This window comes from Pararge aegeria, chromosome 12, assembly GCF_905163445.1.
Source record: "Pararge aegeria chromosome 12, ilParAegt1.1, whole genome shotgun sequence".
NCBI classification, from domain to species: Eukaryota; Metazoa; Arthropoda; class Insecta; order Lepidoptera; family Nymphalidae; genus Pararge; species Pararge aegeria.
The window spans coordinates 6,988,296-7,006,151 of NC_053191.1; the positions used below are offsets into that span (position 1 = coordinate 6,988,296).

A 17,856-nucleotide genomic window follows, 5' to 3' on the forward strand; every position below is an offset into this window, starting at 1 on the left:
CAATAAGGAACGTATTTATTTTTAATGGACAGATCCTAAGCAAGTACTGTCCAAGAGTAACGTTCCTTACGGAAATTAATAGCACTATTTATTTTTCGCAGAAGCAAAAACTTTACTTCAGACGTCAGTGTATCTACTTTTTATTAGTGATCGATGACTTCAGGCGACTAACTCCGACTGCAATATGTAATACTTTTATTTTACGAAGCGAAGCTTTACTTGCGGTACAAGTGTACAAATGCGTATTAGGTATATAGTGACAACGACGCCCGGGTCTCTTAAAGGTTCTGAAAACCCCCGAACTTACATACACATTGACGGTGTCTATGCGCGTCGCTTCGTAATATAAAAGTGCTATAAGATAAATTGGCAGAAGCAGTATGATATTAGTTTTTTTTCAGTTTGCCTCGTGGAAAGGGCTAGCACACTATTTTTCCAGTGGTAATTACTAAATCTCACTGGTTACAGACCCTGTACCCTTAGTATGAGGTTGTACGCACTGATGAGTTCGTTTAAGAGTATCGAAATGGTATGACATCAAACTGAAGTGAACTTCGTGCACACAGTTAAGAGTAGCTTATTCTACAAGCTCTGCCCATTGAGCTGCCTTAAGAAGTACTGAATCAGCTTTACGCTAACTTCGATAAATTCTATTTATTATTTTGATACTCAAAAACCACGCTACGCCTGCGACCGTATAAATCTTATAATATTGGTACTGTAATTGATGAATAGATTGTATAGTTATTATATTGCGTAATGCGCTAATTTATTTGCTATCCTTTCACTGTAGTGTCAGTAAAAACTAATTATTTATAAATGTAAGGGTACACCTTAGTTGAGAATTTGCACGATGGCAATCTTACAGTCGTTATCGAGTATACTCTGAATTATGGAACATCTCCTTCTTTAACACACTTGTTGCGTAAATGCCGCTCTAGCAGTATATTTAAAACAACACAGCGTTTGTGTTTGCCGCACTCGCAGAACGCCGGAAAAACACGCCTAGCGTGTTCGAGCCGCACACGCGTTACGTAGTTTTAAAACACAAACGTTGTGTTTTCAGCAGCCAACGTGTTAAAGATTAAAAAAGCGCTCCTAGCGTAACTTTTGATAAAATCGTTAGATAGTTAAAATCAGAATGAGCTAAAATAAAGAAAGTTAAGGTCTATTTTCTTTTGATTTTTGGCGCTATAGCGTATCGACTTTCGATACTCGAAAATGATTACGATTGCGAATAGCAAATTTCACACTGAGGTCACTTTCTTGATACGAGTAACTAGTTTTTCATTTACATAAACTTTCAATAGTTTTTGATCTAGCTAGGTATAGTGGAATTTCATAGTACGGCGTCGTTAGTTACGGTACAGAGAGATCCTTGTCGATAGAATGCTGAAATTGTCAATTTTTAAATGTTTAGCTAATAAAAAGTTTTGACGAGTTCTCGCGTTCATTATAAGCGTAAGGTAAATTTAAAATAACATTTGTTGTAAAATGTATTATGGATATTTTGAATGCCAACAGAAATAAAATAAACTTAACCAGCAATTCATGACTCTTATTTTTTGTTATTTCCCCTTTATTAACATAACGTTGTATTTATTAAATATAGGAAATCTTTCGAATATAACACCTATAATTTATGAGGCATGTAGTGTTTGTATTTTTATTGACAGTACAAATGTTTATACCATTTATTAAGTACGGTAGGTTAATTTTGTACCTATCAATGCATAGGTCTAAGCAATGAGTTATTTTTATTTTATTATACCGAGAAAACGGTTTTGGGAAGATTTCGACCTCCCTTCAGGGGCGACCAAGTTCTAGTATACGGTAAAAGAAAATATCGCAATGAAACCAGCATGTCTGAGAGTTGAATATTGTTTGTAAAGAGCAACTGCTTTAGTTTCTTGCCGGCTTCATGTCTTCAGAACATTCCTTCTGAACAAGTGGTGGAGTCACTACAACAAATAGACATACTTGACGTTTTAATACTGCTATATTAAGTATGCTTGCTTACCTACTTGAAATAAAAGCAATTTGAATTGGAATTCTTGTTACATAAGTAGGTTTTTTTTATATTATTATTAGAATAGCATAGATAGATGGAACCGAGCCGACATGACTATGGGAAGATAGAATAAACCTTCTTATCTGAAAGATATAAATTTTCAAAGTACGATTTTAGAATAATTAAAAGTTGTGTATTTTTTTAAATCATTTATTCGCAAATTTTGCTAAATAACAAACTTCCTTAGACAAATATAACTGGGTAGACAGACAAATACTGGAACATGTTGCAAAAAGGCATACACACATACATTCTTCAATGTAAACTACTGGATAGTTAATTAGGGGCGGAAACATACTTGTAACACTCCAGTCAAATCATAAAACACCACAGAGTATATTTTGTTTATAATACAATTTGGGTAGTTAAAAATTCTACGATTGGATTTGATCCAACCTTAGGAGTATGCAAATGGTGTAATAAGTAAGAATAGTTAGATAAAAATAATATTTATCATGTGCCTATTAACGGCAATTATTTATTAGTGATGCCTGATGACAAATGGAATAAGGCGCACTAATAATACGAATGTCACTTAACTCATTTTTAACATGCATGTTCTCAAAAAAGAACACGTCACAAAGGTCTGCGATGGAATAATGAGCACTGGTTGCACTGACTTCTATTATACTATAGTTAACATTAGTCTAACAGAGGTCAGTGTCTGATTGGTTTGTTAGCAAAGTTTTACAAAAAGTGTCACTTAAAGCGAATACAATTTATCTAACACTTTTTACTTAATACACATTTTATAAATGAATACCAAAACAATAGTGACCAGAGATTTGTTTAAAAATACTTTTTTACTCGATTAAATAAATGTTCATTTAAAATAAAATCACTGACCATTAAACCTTGTTTCATAAGCTTTTCATTAATCATAAAAATATTTATTTATAATTTCAGATTTATACAGGAAAAAATCAAATTTATTTGAGGAATGTGGTAGTTTTGATGAAAATGTATTTTTCTAGTTACAATTAAATTAGAAAAATTATTTAGGAACAAAAATAATAAACTGTTTTTTCTCCAATATTCATTTTTGAAAGATTGCATTGTTAGTTTGTATGAAATAAAAGCTTAGAATTTTTACTAGAGAAACCAGTGTTTTAACAATCAATTTATAGAGCTGAGGAAAAAATGTGGACTATACCTAATATGTATAATTAGAAATAATTTTTTATTTATCTTTTACTCAAGTTGAGTATTTAATCAACGAAGTGCCGATTTTTTAATCGTATTATATCCTAACTCAAAAAAAATTGGTTGCCTGTAAAGTCGGTATACGGGCGAAAGTTTTACGTGACAACGACTTTGAGTGGTAAAATAATTTTAATGTGAATATTCATTCGTATAGTAGGAAGAAGGATGAAATAATAGTAACAATTTAAAACATTTATTTATACAAAGAATTATATTTAAAACATTAATTTATACAAAGAATCTCGCACTGAATTTCATATTAACAAAATTTTATTTTTACCTTTACACATACATACGTATTTATATACAAATATACATACAATAACTTGCAATACATTTGCGTACAATGAAACAGCGTTTACTACAAAGGGACGCGTGCCTTTCACTTTTTATGTCTGTCTCTCTCGCTCTTAGGCGGGCTAACCATGCCCGAGTGGAAGGGACGCGTGCCTCTCACTCGCTCTCATTGTGAGCGCATAACGTGAGCGGAGCGTAACGCAGTTTCTTGAAGTGTCACCCGGCAAACAAATTTATAAGACGTTGTCACGTCAATAAATTCGACGTATTGCCTCTTAGGCAACCGTTAAAACGCCAGATTTATTCTTAAGTTAATAGGCGATTGATTATTAAGCCCAAAATAAGGCAAAAGAGAAAAATATGAACACAACAATATAAAATGTATGCACAAATCACAAACGTAGGAACCTTATAGTATATAGAAAGACTTTTTACATAATGTAATATAATAATTCAATTCATAATGACCTCTGAATCGATATTTTAACTCTGGCTTAATCTAATTTGAACATTGTCTTTTACAAATACAATAAACAAACGCAAGCTAAATCTTACGTCCTAAATTCTACAGAACACTGTAAGTAACAAAATAAAAAAAAATTATAAACCGTACGACCATACAAACTTTTCTTGGAAAGGTGTGGTCAAAGAATTACCTTTTACCGCATTATTCTCCATATTTGTAATATATACAATAATAATAATATAACAAAATGTACCTACTCGTTAATATCATAACTGTATTATGTTACGTGAGGTACCTACACTTAAACATTCGATAGGAGTTTTCCATTTCCCTTTCATGATTCATTTTCTTTTTCTATATGTGCCTTTAACTCTGCTCTGGTTGTTTGGATACAGGTTCTTTGTAAAAGGAATACACAGACCTACAATAATTAAAAGCAGCTGAAGGATTTTTTAACGGCCACTCAGTTACAAATCATCAACATCTTACAAGTGAGGTCTCATGTGCAACATGAGAAAATGTTCACACGCATACATTTATATTTGCGCAACATATAAGACTTAACTTATATTTTTTTACAAGTGTACTTTAGTTGAACACTAAACTGCACTAATAAAGCGTTTGACAGGATTACTAGTCCTAGCACTTTTATATTTGCATAAATACTTACACTACATACAACCCCCATGAACGTTCCACTGTTAGGCAAAGGCCTCTTATCTCATAGCACGGAGGGTTATAGAACATGGACCCACCACGCTGTTCCGATGTGGGTTGGTGGGCTTTAACGATTATTATGACTAGTTGAAAATTCTCAAATTTATGTGCTTGTACTGAGAATTCTTTAAAAGAAAACCCCTAATCTAATAAGTTTTTGGCTTGCTTTTGATTCGAACCCAGATCCTCGTGATTCGTAATTAAAAAAGGCTAACCACTAGATCAACTAGGCAAAGATTTTTAATGTTAGCTATTATTTAAGTGCATTAATAATAGCTAATAACAAAAAGAAAATATATAAATAACTAAGTAGGTAGTAGCTTAGATGTTAAATGTTGTTATCAGTATGATATTAAAAATATGGAACTGCTTTTTGGTTTTTTTTTTAAATTTCAATGCACTAAATGATGTTAATTTATTTGAGATGCTTGAAAAAATCAATGCGGTAGAGTATTTATGTATATCGTATCATAATGACCTACTAGATTTTTGGAAAATTGTAAAACAGTAAAAATAATAAAAACACGATTGCATCGCCTCCCCCATGTGACCTGAGAATATATTTTGTGTTGGTGGGTTTTAAAAACATACCCAGTAATGTATCCAGTATGTTAACTTAGTAGAACTACAGTGAACAGGCGCTTTAGGTCTCAAAATCTCGCTATATAAGCACTGAGATAGCAATATAAACTAGTGTTAAGAATGAATAATCAAGTCAAATAATTTATTTCATACAGTGACTTTTTTTCGTCGTCTAACAGTGACCCCAGTTAATCCGTCCAATATCTTCTATTCGTTGGTAAAAAAACTAAATCAACAGTTTGGTGCATACGAAATATCCCATATTGAGTATCAGCGGCGCGGTGCGGCGGCGGTGTCAATCAATTGCGATCGTTTAACGAAACCGATAAAAATATTCAAATAGGTACTCTTTTTTAATTATTTTGTATCTACTGACAAAAACATTTTTTTTTTTAAAGCCTTTCTGGCAGTGAATTTAAATCCTATCAAATTAGGATTTGTATATAACCGCAATACAACTAAATTACGCCTCGATAGTAATTAGTTAATAGTTAGGAGGTTGAGTAAAACCAGAAGGTTGCAGGTTTTCATCTCACATATTAAATTATTGGCATTCCCACTTTTAGCAAAAAACTTCAGACTTAGTTGGAGGGGAAAATCTGACACACTTAACAACAAAAAAATGTCATTAAACGACCAAGTCGTAATCAACAAACAGCCTAATTAATATCCCACTGTAGGGCTCAGGCAACTTCTGTGAGAGAGCTTCTATTCAGATATAGAGCTGGCATCTACCACATTGCTTCAATGTGTGTTGTAATATTCATAATCATTAGTCATCAACCTCTAATTCTAGTTCAATATCGGCAAGATTGATTTTTCTAAGAGTATTAATAACCATGTACCTGGAAAACATTATATATAAATACCTAAACCACACCATTTGACTCTTGTGGCGTTTCATAGCGCGCGTCACTCGACGACTTTCCGTCCAACGAAGGAAATACCTGAAATTCACAGAAAGGAACTATTTATTATATATATATAATTATATTATATCGCTTACACAAAAGTTCAGTTTAGTATTAATACTCTTTCTGCTCGTCTGCACTGCGCAGGGCTCGGTACCGGTTTCATTTTACCGAAAAATTTTGGTTAATAACCGGTTTATTTTAGTGTCCTGCGTTTTACCGGATCAATGATTGAGCGTACCAAAAAGCTTAGGTTATGTTACCGTTCAAATTGAGCAAACGATTTCATAACGATCCTAAATTAACCGGTTTATGCAAGACGCGCTAGTCCTTTTGACAAATGCTTATCCTATTTCATGGCGCGTGCTTACTTCGCTTCAAAGAACAAATACTATATAAATTATAAATCTTCTTAAATAGACTTGTGTCGATTTCTATTAATCTAGATTTAAATAAATAAAACTTAATTTTATGAATAAAAATTATTTAGGTATATTACGACTAGTGACTTATTTCAAAGAAAAAGCAAAATATCTAAGAGAGACGTTGAGCTTTGAATAACTTATGACCAATTAAATGTCCTGCCGCTTCATATAACTCTTATAGCAGCACGTGTAGCAAATAACTGAAATCAAAGTTCGTAAACCGGTATATATCAAACGATTAATTGAAATTAAATAAAAACCGGTTTCTCTGTTTAACCTGTTAGAAAAATTACCCGAAACCTTTACCTTTGGGGTTAATGACCGAAACCGGTTTGATAATTTTACCGGTTTCCGAGGTCTGGCTCCGCTCCGCAACAGTTTATAGAGGCTATATAGGTGTGTTACTACTATAAAGGCCCTGCCCTTTGACAGACTTCCTGACGGACTTTAAGGCTGTAGTCCACCACGCTGGCCCAGAGTGGATTGGTGGACTGCACGCACATTGAAACTAGTTATATTTTAATTACTTAAAACACATTGTTAGAAAAGTTAGAGGTATGTACTGGGATGCGAATTCTGCCTCCCAAAAGAGAAGTTGAACTTCTACCCTATCTAGGCTATCAACTCAATTTTGAAGAAATTTAGCACATATTATATAGCTGGCATGTTGCAGATACACATAGTATAATTTTTATTCTGGAGAAGGCTACCATTCAGGTTTAAAAACATAGCCACTTAGCAACTCATGAAGAGCAAACAGCAACAGATCTTGACAAAATTTTACATAGAGATAGCATTCTGGAAAAAACCTGGAATACTGTTAAACAACTTGAGCTTGAGATTGAGTTATATTAAATCTTTTTAAAGTGAAAATGGCCAGCGAGATCACCTGACTTTGACCAGGGCACGTTTAGAACCCTATTAGCAGTGTAACTTTAGTTTTGGATGAGAATAGTAAAGTATTTTATAGTTTAATTAAGAGGATCAGAGCCACAACATATACATAAGAAACAGTGAATAAAATAAGATAAGATATTGAATCCTTTCTGAATGTAATACACAATAACTGAAATTATAGTTAGTATGAAAAACTACTACTTACCTTTTGGAAGACAGTACAAAACTTAGTGGCAAGTCTAAAAACCCCAAATACTTTCTTAGTATATTTACAGAATCCAGCGTGTATACTGAGCACTCTGAAAAGTGAAATAAAAACTGTATGTAACAAATAATCAAGGAAACAAAACACAAAAGCAGTCCAGGAATAAAAAGTTTTTAAAAATTATTGTAAACAAAGAACAATACTTTAACAAGTTATCCACAATAATTATTAGCCCTGCATTTGTTACATAGATATACAAACAGGTTGAATACCTATGTTTTCAACCTATTATACCTTTATTTTTATGAAAAATATTATATTGTTAAGTACAGTAAAAGAGTCAGAACTCAACCTTGGGTTTTTTTACTTACTTTGAGGCATATTCTTTTCAACAAACATATAAGCAACTGCATAAAATACTGCAGAGTGGTTAGGATGTGAAGAGATCCCACCTCTATCAAAGGTGACAAGTGTATCAATGTCAAAAGCTTCCAATCTGTGCTCTATAAGTTTTGCTATAACTGGAACAGGCCATTGTGCTTTTGGACTGTCCAGTAATCTTGAGTCTGTAATGAGGCAAATATTTGTATCGGGAACTCCAAGATGTTGGCATGCTTCCCATAGCTCTTTTCTTCTCTGACTTCCCTTTCCTTCAAAATTACCTTCAAAAAAACAAAGATAATCATAGGATGTTTGACAGTTCAAATGCGGCACAGCTACAAATTGCAGTTCTATTAGAGTAAATGACACTTTTTTTTGGTTTTAAAATAAATCATGGGAGCAGTTCCAGTGCACTGCTTTACATGGTTAAAGAGTATCCCATGTGTCTCTAGGAAGCAAACTATTTTAGCAAAATTTATAAATAAGTAACAAACAAACTGATACACTTTTACTATTATAAAATAATATAGTATTAAGCATAGATTGCTAATATTTAAAACATCACATTTATTATATACTCCAGTTTTTCTTACTTGCAATGTATGTAAACAACAGTATCTAAAAAAATTTTTTATTAATCTAGTGTATTTAAGTTATACATTTTAAAATGTTTTTTTACCGTTGGATAAACAAAGTATATACACTTCAGCGCCTTGCTCACACAATCTGAAGATCGTGGGGCCGAAAAACATGCACTCGTCGTCCGGATGGGCGATCACCAATAGCACTCTCTTAGCACCAAGAGCTCCACGAATTCGGGTTGGCAACTTCCTCGCGTAACGGCGGTAAACCACACAGCACACGCATAAATATCCTATCAACCAAACGCCAATGTACAGTATGAAATTTCTAATGTAAACTAATATTTCCGACACAAATTTTAAGTAAAAGTTATAGATGACTTCAAATTTGTACGGGGCCTCATTAAATAACATTTCTGACTCGTATAATTAAATATATCACTTGTAAGGGGAAGTGAATATCTTCTTAATATGTGTTTCACTAGGCAACATTATTAACAACATTCATACAATTCATTCTTCAATTAAAATTCAAAGTTCTAAATTGCACATATTTTGAACATTCCATTGTAATTGTGTTAAATGACAAGTGACAACTTACTGACAGTCGACAGCAGACGACAGATGACATCTTCCTTTTCTATGGTGATCACAGACCAGAAATTGTATTTTCTCTATGGTTTATGGAATCTATGGTTCCTCAAAAATGCATATGCTTATGCACGATTTGTAGCTTAGATACGAGGATTCACTTTCGCGTACCGAAACAATATCTTTGTATAAATGTGTTTAATCTTTGAGATCGATCTCATGCACTCGTCGCGTCGCAGTAGGGTTGCTAATTCTATAGTAGTAGATTTGATTTTACACACGTTTTACCAAGAGCACTAGATTTGACTGCAAGGTCTATTAACTCTGATATTTGTGGTAACAATGTAATCGTACGTAGTATCACTAACAAACATTGATTTAATGTTACTAACGTGTAACAAATCAATGTGTGGTAGGCTCGTACACAGTATCATTTTAATCTGTGGTGGTAAGTGGTACTATTTCTACGTCTTCTAAGTTCTATTTAGGTTCTACTTATGGAGGGTAGAGGTAAGAGTCATCTTATATGGGAGAAAAGTTGAAAAAGTGTCCAGTTGTTGCGCTTAATAACAGTTCAAAAATCCTCCACAATGGCGCTGGTGGATGCATAGGGTATGGTATGAATGTAGCAATCGTAGATGAATTGAAGTATGCCGAGTTAAAAAATTTAATGTCATTATCGACTAAAGTAGTTAATTATTGAGAATTTCAACAACTTACGTTGTACAAAATATTGTGGTAAATATAACCTTACTTCCTTGTATCTCCATACTTCCTTTTTTATTTTTCAAGCTAACAATATTTATATTTGGCGCTTCTTTTAAGAGTTACCCTGATGCAAATGTGACGCCATCCTAATTTAATAAATTTTGACGACACTTTTTCATATACACAGATGACTCTCCTTACCTCTACCCTCCTTAGTTCTACTACAGATTAATGCACTTCCACAGTCTGTGGCAAAAACGAAAACAAGAATTCAGGAAGTGGAATTAAATTTCCATGAAAAATAAATTTTCTAAGTGGTATTGTGAAAATAAAATACCTTCGTATAGCACCTGTGATATTGAATTGCATTTAAGAGAAAATGATACAGCCAGATTACCCTTCAGCTATAGGCCTACTGGCTCATCTGAATTCCGACGAACTCAAGGAAATGCTGAACGATGATACAAAATTCGATTCAGTGCTCAAAGACGTAAAACAGGTAATTAAAAATTATAATCACTGTATCGGTTTTAGTTAAGGCAAAAGCATTGATATTTAGCCGTACTTCTTTATTAGTAGATCACTAAAAAAACATGACTCATCTTGTTTACCTTTTGTTTGTACTTAGGAAATATAATAACTTGGGCTATCTTAAAATCTTAAGATACCATACTTTGCAGTTCTATTTATTAATTTCCTAAGTTGACCACAACTATAATACAGATTGGTAACCTACCTATGATAATTTAGTTATTAGAAGAATCTCTTGATATATCCCAGGTAAAGGACTGGGAGACGGAGAAAGAGATGATAATAGCTAGTAACAGATCTCTAGCAGAATTCAACCTAAGCAAGGAACCAGATTTAGAAGAGCTTAAAGCTGAGGTGCAGCAGAAGTCAGAAGCTGGAGAACAGTTGTGCAGTCGTATTCAGGAGCTGTTGGGCGAATACAGTATGTGTATTTAATAACCTGTTTCCATTTTTAGACTTTATCGTCTCTTACTTACTTAGTGGAATGAAAAAAACTATCCTCTGTGCATACTCCTTTGTATCTTATTAATTAATTTATTTAACTATTTATTTGTACACCATTATAAAGTTAGGGCAATAATAGAAGAATAGAAATACAAAGACAGAAGTAGAATAAAAAAACTGCCTTATCATTTAGTAGCTATCTCTGCTTGGCAACATTAGGATTAGAATAACATAAGTGAGAGCGGACTGGTGGTGTAAACTTATAATAAACCTAAGTTGAAATAGCTAAATACAAATACATGAACAAAATTTCACAGATAAGAAAAATATAATAAATAGATATAAAATAATATATACTCAAATAATTTACATAAATACATGAGAAAATATAGGTAATAAAAATAACCTAAGTACTATTAATGAGCAAGGAAATGTGGTTTGTCTCTTTTTTTAAATGTAAAAAGCATTTGAATTGATTTGTGTCATAGTTATTGTTATCCAGTAATGTTTACGGTAGTCCCTACCTCCACATCTGAAATCAGGAAAACAGTAATTTTTAGTATTGTAATTAGTAAATTAAAAACAAATAAACTGAAATATAAGAACTTGTCTATGATTATTGCCGTCTCTTTCCACACATAACATAGCAAAATGTTGGCATTACTAACCTTGCCATTTAATTTAGAGATTAGAGTACATTAGAATTGACACCAGTTATAACATAAAAGAGTTTTAGAAACTATTTATAGCATCCTCGTTTAGGTACATCTGGAATCTGTACACACTTTATCCGTTATACAAATGATCTGTACAGTTACTCAGACTAGTAAAAAATTGGTTCTGAATTGGCAAAGTATCCCTAATAGCAAGATGACTGGGTTTGAATTGTGCAAATTATAGTTGTATCCTTTTATTTGTACTAGTAATATATTGTACTTATGTTGTAATATACTAGTTACATATTTAATAACATAACTAATGTTACAACAACTTATTTGTTATTATATATGTATTTATAGATATTGGTCATATATTTTAAATGGTAAATCTATTGTTATTTATGTTTTCTGTTTGTATTTCTTTTTCTTACTTATTTTGTGTGTACACCCTAACCCTATACTGTGTGTTTAATTTCTATTGTCCTGTGATAGGTTGCTTGTTAGTGATTAGGCCACCTATTGGACCTGCATAATATTTGTAATATTATTCTTGTAAATTTTTTTATTATCTTTTTGAGTACAATACGTTGTTAAATAAAAAAGTAAACAGCACATCTACATAGAGAGTAGTGCTAATCCTGAGTGCTGCACATTTCTTGCTTGATTCTGCTGCTTAGCAGCATTTCTGTGTCAAGGCAAATAAGGCTTACCAACGGGCACTAAAATTACAAGAATGAAAATTAGCTTCACATTTAATTATTAGTTCCACATATAGATAGATTGGTTACAACATAGATACTGATGTCGGTGATTTAATATTTCAATTAAAATTTACAGAGTCAAAATCAGCAGGCATATCACCTGACACAACATTGGCACTACTACAAACAGCTGCAGCAGAATCAGAAGAACAGTCAGAAAATGTAGCACAAGATTTTCTCACGGGAAAAATTGATGTAGACAAATTTCTTGAAGATTTTGAACCAATTCGAAAAAAAATGCATCTGCAAAAATTCAAATCCGAAAAAATGAGTGAACTTTTAAGAAGTGGCAGTCAAGGTTCTTACGGTAATGGATTAGCAAAACCATATTTACCATATCCAAGCTACGGAAATCAAGGTGTGCCAAATATTCCATATCCAGTAGGTCCATTAAATATGCCCATGCCTGGTATGTATGGAAATCATTTTTGAAACTAGTCTATTTTGCAAATGAGAAATGGTTTAAATCATCATTCAACGAAACAAGTGTACGTAATAAAATAGGAAAAATATAAAATACTTCACACAAATATCGGAGCATCAAGTTGTTAGATTTTTCATATATATTTATGTATAGGCCTTCATATAACATATTCATATTTTCCCCCCAAACAAAATAATACTGCACACAAACATATGGATAGATATGGATAGAGATATGTCATCAGTTGTAAGAATGGGTAGTGCAGTTTTTCACTACAAGCCTTCAATCTCAGCTGGTGTTAAGTTATTATGAGTCAAAGCGATTTAGTAGGAACAATGCCATGTAGACATAGAGTACCTGTGTGTAATATAACTGCCATATCCCTAACAGATTAGCCTGTTATTTTTCTAGATTGCATCATCACTTACCATAAGGTGAGACTGCAGTCAAATGATTTGCAGACTTGTGGAATTAAAAAAAAGTTTGGTACAATACGAAGCATGCCATATAAAGTTTGGTTGAGCATCAGTGAAAAATTACTTAAGTATTTACTTGAGCTGCTCTTGAACCATTCAAGTTGATAAACAAGGATTAATTAATCTCATTTTGGACATATAAACAAAATTATGTTGTACATGTATTATAAAAAGTCCCTTATAAAACTCAGTGGCAAAGGTGGTGTTTTAAGCTGTACATATTTTTTTTTGTAAAGTGAAATTAATAGTTATAATGCACTTTAGGACTGCTGTCACATAAATAAGTAATTGTTGCCAACTTACCATGAAATATTGTCAATTGTGTTATTAGATAAAACTCGAGGATAAATCCTACTATAGAATGTAAGAAAATCTTTAAAAGTCCGCTTGTTGTTGGTGCTTGTAGATAAATGGGATCATGTTTTAAATTAATAAATATTATGGTAATTTAAACATAGTAGTGAAAAGTCTATATTCAGTTCATTAATTTTAATTTTTTATCATCTCAGTATAATATTTTTACTCATTTTATGATTTACATACTATGAATGTATATTGAAAATTATTTTCTGATATAAGAATGTAACTATAGATATAAATATATCAAATAAAAAATTCTGAGTGTTTTGATTGCTTTGTTGGGTTTCTTATAGAAGGAAAGATCCTTAATTGACATATCTATAAAAGTAGTGATTTGCTTATCAATGATCCTTTGTGGAAGAGTCTAGTTTATATTATTTAGGTATAAGAAGCAATTAAAAAAAATCTAAAAATGCCAAAAATAATAGAATTTAATTTTTATTTAAAACATCACTATTTACTAAAATAACTAATAGTATTATAATTTATGTGTTATATACAATATATACATATTTTCTTTATTTCTGTCTGTCTGTAACAACAATTTTTAATTTGAGGTTTAACTATGTTGTAAAAAGCAAAAATATTAACTATTACTTTTAGCTTTTTCTAAATGTCCACTATTCTGTTTTGTTGCACTATTATTTTTTTCTATTTGATCTATATCATAATCAGTTGTACCATAAACTATTAAAGCCACAATGAGTGCACCAATGGCAAACATTGAATAGAGGGCAAGTTCTTGATTGGCTGCATGTGCAATAGAAATATGCTTCTCCTTTTGCTTTCTGACATGCTCTTTTTGATCTTGATTCTTCTTCAAAAGGCTGCCATAGTGCTGCTGAGACCTGGAAAGTTTTTTTAAGAAGTCTTAATAATGAATAGCATAAATTTAGTTATTGAAAAAATGGAAATTAAACTATTTATCCAACTGCAGGCGGCTACATAAAAACCTATACTAATGAACGCTTGTGTCAAAACCAATAATTATTTTATAAGAACAATTCCATATGTTTGGGAGATATAAGCTATCAATATTTAATTAATTGAATTAAAATATTGTTTTATGATAACTCTTATTAATCAGAAAAATATATCATAGCATTTTCAGGGGATTGTTTGAGCCTGTAAGCTAAGTAAGCCAAAATATTCACAGCTTTTTTTCTAATTAATTCCTTGTATGTCTTTAAATGTTTGTTTACCTTTCATTTAAAACATTGTGTATGTATCATTAAATACTAGCTTTCACAATAATCAGTTACATGACATACCATGTGTCAAAGTCATATATAGGTGTTTTTCCATCCATAGTGGGTACTACATTTCGGACTCTTCGTGACTTATAGAATTTTAATGATGGGTCTGTTGGCTCTTCATCAGGTTTAAAATCTGTTCGAGTGGTTGTCACTTTACCAACAAGTAGACCTATAAAGAAACATTAGTTTGAATAATAACCTGTAAAATATGTTAAACCAACCAAAATTTTAAATTGAATTATTATTATTTTAGTTATAATTTTATCACTATCAATATATAATTAAACAAATCAAACAGTACTACTATATACAGCAGCACATTTTAATTCTCAGTAATAAAACACTGTAAGCCTTTCCTGAGTTGTTAACCCTTATTATGTAGTTGCTGGCATTCTTCAATTTTTAAAACTTTATGTGACTGGTCTTGGGCCTTAGATTTGATTGTGATGTTATTTTGATAAGGACTACAAAAACTTAAATTCTGGTACTAATTATAATAAAACTCAAAACTGAGGCAAAAAAATTCATAGTACCTTTATCATACATTTTTTTCAGTTTAATATTGCCTAAAATTTCATATGCTTCTGTAATTGCTCTAAAATTTCTTGCAGATTCTTCATCCTGGAATTAATATCGATTATTAGTGTTTGTTTTGAAATAAATTCATTTACCAAAATATAGGTAAGTGAAATGTTGTGTACCTTTGATTTATCTGGATGATATAGTTTCGATAATTTATAGTAAGCTGACTTTATATCATTCTGTGTGGCTTTCGGTGTTACTCCAAGCACGTCATAATGACTAGCACAAATTCGAGATGATGTATAGAATGAACGAAAAACTTCACAAAATAATCTTCTCTTATTTTGCGCTAACATTTTAAATTATAAGGTTATTTCGCATTATTGAGAAAATTATTTACTTCAGAATTTAGGCAACAATGAAGTCATGCTTACTGGTTCTGCATAACCGTAATCTAGTCGTGACTACAGGAATCTCAAACAGGAATATATTTTTACATTTTGATCATGATTTCAAAATGAAAATTGTGGAATGTTTTATGATTACACAACTATCATCTGATGTCACTGTCAATGTCATTGATTTTTTTTAGACAAGATTCACGGCTATGAGTTCTAGTCTGAGATTGAAGATTTCTACCAGGCAAGACCGGTAAAAAGAAGGTAAAAAGTTTTTTTTGAAAAAATTACCTAATAACACTTTCAGGTTATAAAGTGAGTGAGTAGTGCCAGGATAAAACTCATCAAGAAAACAAATCCCTCAAAATTGCGGTTTTTACATATATGTTCCATTGAAAGGTTTTGCTTTATAAGAACAATGTTTTATAACTACCAGATTAGTAGTAAAATTTATTGCATTTAATTTTATTAATGTTTTATATATATTCGATTGATTATCGATATATATCATTTTAAAAATAATGCCTAATTATATAATAGTTAGACTTTTTTGCCTGCAATGATGAATACAATAAAGATGTTATATCTACAGTATTATCGCGTCATACGCGAATTATATCAAGCACCCTGTTGGCATAATTATCAGAATTATATCTATACATATATACGAATTACACATTTTTTAAAATATGAAATTAATTATTCCTGCTAAATTCGCCTCATTGTGAAAAGAATATAACAATTCTTTACTCGATACTTTCTTACTTATTTTTTGTAAAATCATTCCTTAAAGCCTTTAATAAGTGAAGTCTTAATATTCTTCAATAAATGTTGGTTTGTTAAGGTTTTATGATATTCTTCTTCCTTCTTCTTTGTCGTTACACTCTTGACAGAGTGGTCGGGGTCAACATGAAGCGTCTTTGAGGGCAGACGTCACACGCCCCACGTGCATCCGCCACTTCTCTCGGCTGACCGAAAGCCTGGTGCACTCGTGCAAAGGACCGCCCACAGTAGACTTAATCTGATCGGTCTATAGCATGAGTGGCCTTCCTTGACCTCTAGTGCCCTCCACCTTGCCCTGCACGATAAGACGCTCTATGGAGTCACTCTCACGCCGGGAGACGTGCCCGAAGATTTTTAAGATGCGACTCTACTAACGCCGAATGACGTTTTTTAATGCCGATTTCTTGGAGTATAGAGATATTGGTACGAAATTCGGTCCATGAGACTCCCAGCATTCGTCTCCAGCACCACATCTCCAGAGCATCAATTTTCTTCTCGAAAAGTCCACGTCTCTGCAGCGTATAAAAATATGGGGAAAACAAGTGTTTGAACAAGCCGGATCTTAGTAGCTTTTGTTATGTTCCTGTTTTTCCATACTTTCTGCAGCCTGTCCATCGCAGTTCTAGCTATCGCCATACGTCGCTTTACTTCTTCTACGCAACCTCCATTGTTCGAAATTAAAGCACCAAGGTATATGTATGATTGAACGACCTCGCAGTTCGTGATCTGGGTGACTTCTGGCGAGTTATTGTTAGCTCGGTCTGCAATCATTATTTTAGTTTTATTGTGGTTAATCTTTAATCCGAACTCTAGGCTCACGCGCTCCATTTTGAGAAGTAGTTCGTCCATATGACGAGCACTGGTCGCAAATAGGGTGGTGTCATCGGCGTAGCGCAAATCAGATATCTTGTAGCCACTAATAGAAACACCGTCCGTCCAGTCTTCAAGAGTAATAGTACACTATGAGCTCGGTGTAAGCATTGAACAAAAGCGGTGATATTATGCATCCTTGACGCACACCTGCACTGGGATGGTAGTCTTTTGACAAAACATCATCCGTCCGCACCAATGCAGTTCCATCTTCGTAAATGCGTCTTAGAAGATGAACTAAGTGTTGAGGTGTACGCATGTCCAGCAAAACGTTCCACAATTTAGGCCATTTCACAGAGTCAAATGCCTTGGAGAACTGAACAAAGCAAATATATGT

The 17,856-nt window shown here is 32.6% G+C and overlaps 3 protein-coding genes across 5 annotated transcripts; 1 reads left to right on the forward strand and 2 right to left on the reverse strand.

Moving 5' to 3' along the window:
* Nucleotides 1-3,825: 3,825 nt before the first annotated feature.
* On the reverse strand, nucleotides 3,826-9,296 carry LOC120628392 (N-acetylglucosaminyl-phosphatidylinositol de-N-acetylase). Of its 3 annotated transcripts, none has more exons than XM_039896744.1 (5): nucleotides 8,835-9,296; nucleotides 8,146-8,436; nucleotides 7,775-7,868; nucleotides 6,217-6,283; nucleotides 3,826-4,458 (listed from the first exon to the last, which is right to left on the reverse strand). In XM_039896744.1, the coding sequence occupies exons 1-5, from the start codon at nucleotides 9,148-9,150 to the stop codon at nucleotides 4,372-4,374; spliced, it is 855 nt and encodes a 284-aa protein (XP_039752678.1). In that variant the 5' UTR covers nucleotides 9,151-9,296; the 3' UTR covers nucleotides 3,826-4,371. The 3 variants fall into 3 exon arrangements, with proteins under 3 accessions (XP_039752678.1, XP_039752679.1, XP_039752676.1); XM_039896745.1 differs by having other exon boundaries at nucleotides 6,206-6,283; XM_039896742.1 differs by having other exon boundaries at nucleotides 4,378-6,283.
* A 964-nt stretch (nucleotides 9,297-10,260) lies between these two features.
* Nucleotides 10,261-13,012, forward strand: LOC120628261 (vacuolar protein sorting-associated protein 37B). Its single transcript, XM_039896543.1, has 3 exons — nucleotides 10,261-10,534; nucleotides 10,816-10,987; nucleotides 12,507-13,012. The coding sequence occupies exons 1-3, from the start codon at nucleotides 10,415-10,417 to the stop codon at nucleotides 12,860-12,862; spliced, it is 648 nt and encodes a 215-aa protein (XP_039752477.1). The 5' UTR covers nucleotides 10,261-10,414; the 3' UTR covers nucleotides 12,863-13,012.
* A 1,205-nt stretch (nucleotides 13,013-14,217) lies between these two features.
* Nucleotides 14,218-16,026, reverse strand: LOC120628390 (dnaJ homolog subfamily C member 30, mitochondrial). The gene is made up of 4 exons (XM_039896739.1): nucleotides 15,648-16,026; nucleotides 15,480-15,567; nucleotides 14,962-15,115; nucleotides 14,218-14,538 (listed from the first exon to the last, which is right to left on the reverse strand). The coding sequence occupies exons 1-4, from the start codon at nucleotides 15,822-15,824 to the stop codon at nucleotides 14,277-14,279; spliced, it is 681 nt and encodes a 226-aa protein (XP_039752673.1). The 5' UTR covers nucleotides 15,825-16,026; the 3' UTR covers nucleotides 14,218-14,276.
* Between the last annotated feature and the right edge of the window lie 1,830 nt (nucleotides 16,027-17,856).

What these genes read in the sequence shown, in the direction of transcription:
- LOC120628392 (XM_039896742.1), bottom strand. Translation starts at nt 9,150, where the DNA reads ATGTTATTTAATGAGGCCCCGTACAAATTTGAAGTCATCTATAACTTT. An exon ending in TATACTTTGTTTATCCAACG is followed by an intron (nt 8,437 to 8,834) that starts GTAAAAAAACAT and finishes GTTTTTTTGAAG; the next exon opens with GTAATTTTGAAGGAAAGGGA. An exon ending in TGAAAAGAATATGCCTCAAA is followed by an intron (nt 7,869 to 8,145) that starts GTAAGTAAAAAA and finishes TTCACTTTTCAG; the next exon opens with AGTGCTCAGTATACACGCTG.
- LOC120628261 (XM_039896543.1), top strand. Translation starts at nt 10,415, where the DNA reads ATGATACAGCCAGATTACCCTTCAGCTATAGGCCTACTGGCTCATCTG. An exon ending in TGCTCAAAGACGTAAAACAG is followed by an intron (nt 10,535 to 10,815) that starts GTAATTAAAAAT and finishes GATATATCCCAG; the next exon opens with GTAAAGGACTGGGAGACGGA. An exon ending in GGAGCTGTTGGGCGAATACA is followed by an intron (nt 10,988 to 12,506) that starts GTATGTGTATTT and finishes TAAAATTTACAG; the next exon opens with AGTCAAAATCAGCAGGCATA.
- LOC120628390 (XM_039896739.1), bottom strand. Translation starts at nt 15,824, where the DNA reads ATGTTAGCGCAAAATAAGAGAAGATTATTTTGTGAAGTTTTTCGTTCA. An exon ending in ATCATCCAGATAAATCAAAG is followed by an intron (nt 15,568 to 15,647) that starts GTACACAACATT and finishes TATTAATTCCAG; the next exon opens with GATGAAGAATCTGCAAGAAA. An exon ending in GAAAAAAATGTATGATAAAG is followed by an intron (nt 15,116 to 15,479) that starts GTACTATGAATT and finishes GTTTCTTTATAG; the next exon opens with GTCTACTTGTTGGTAAAGTG.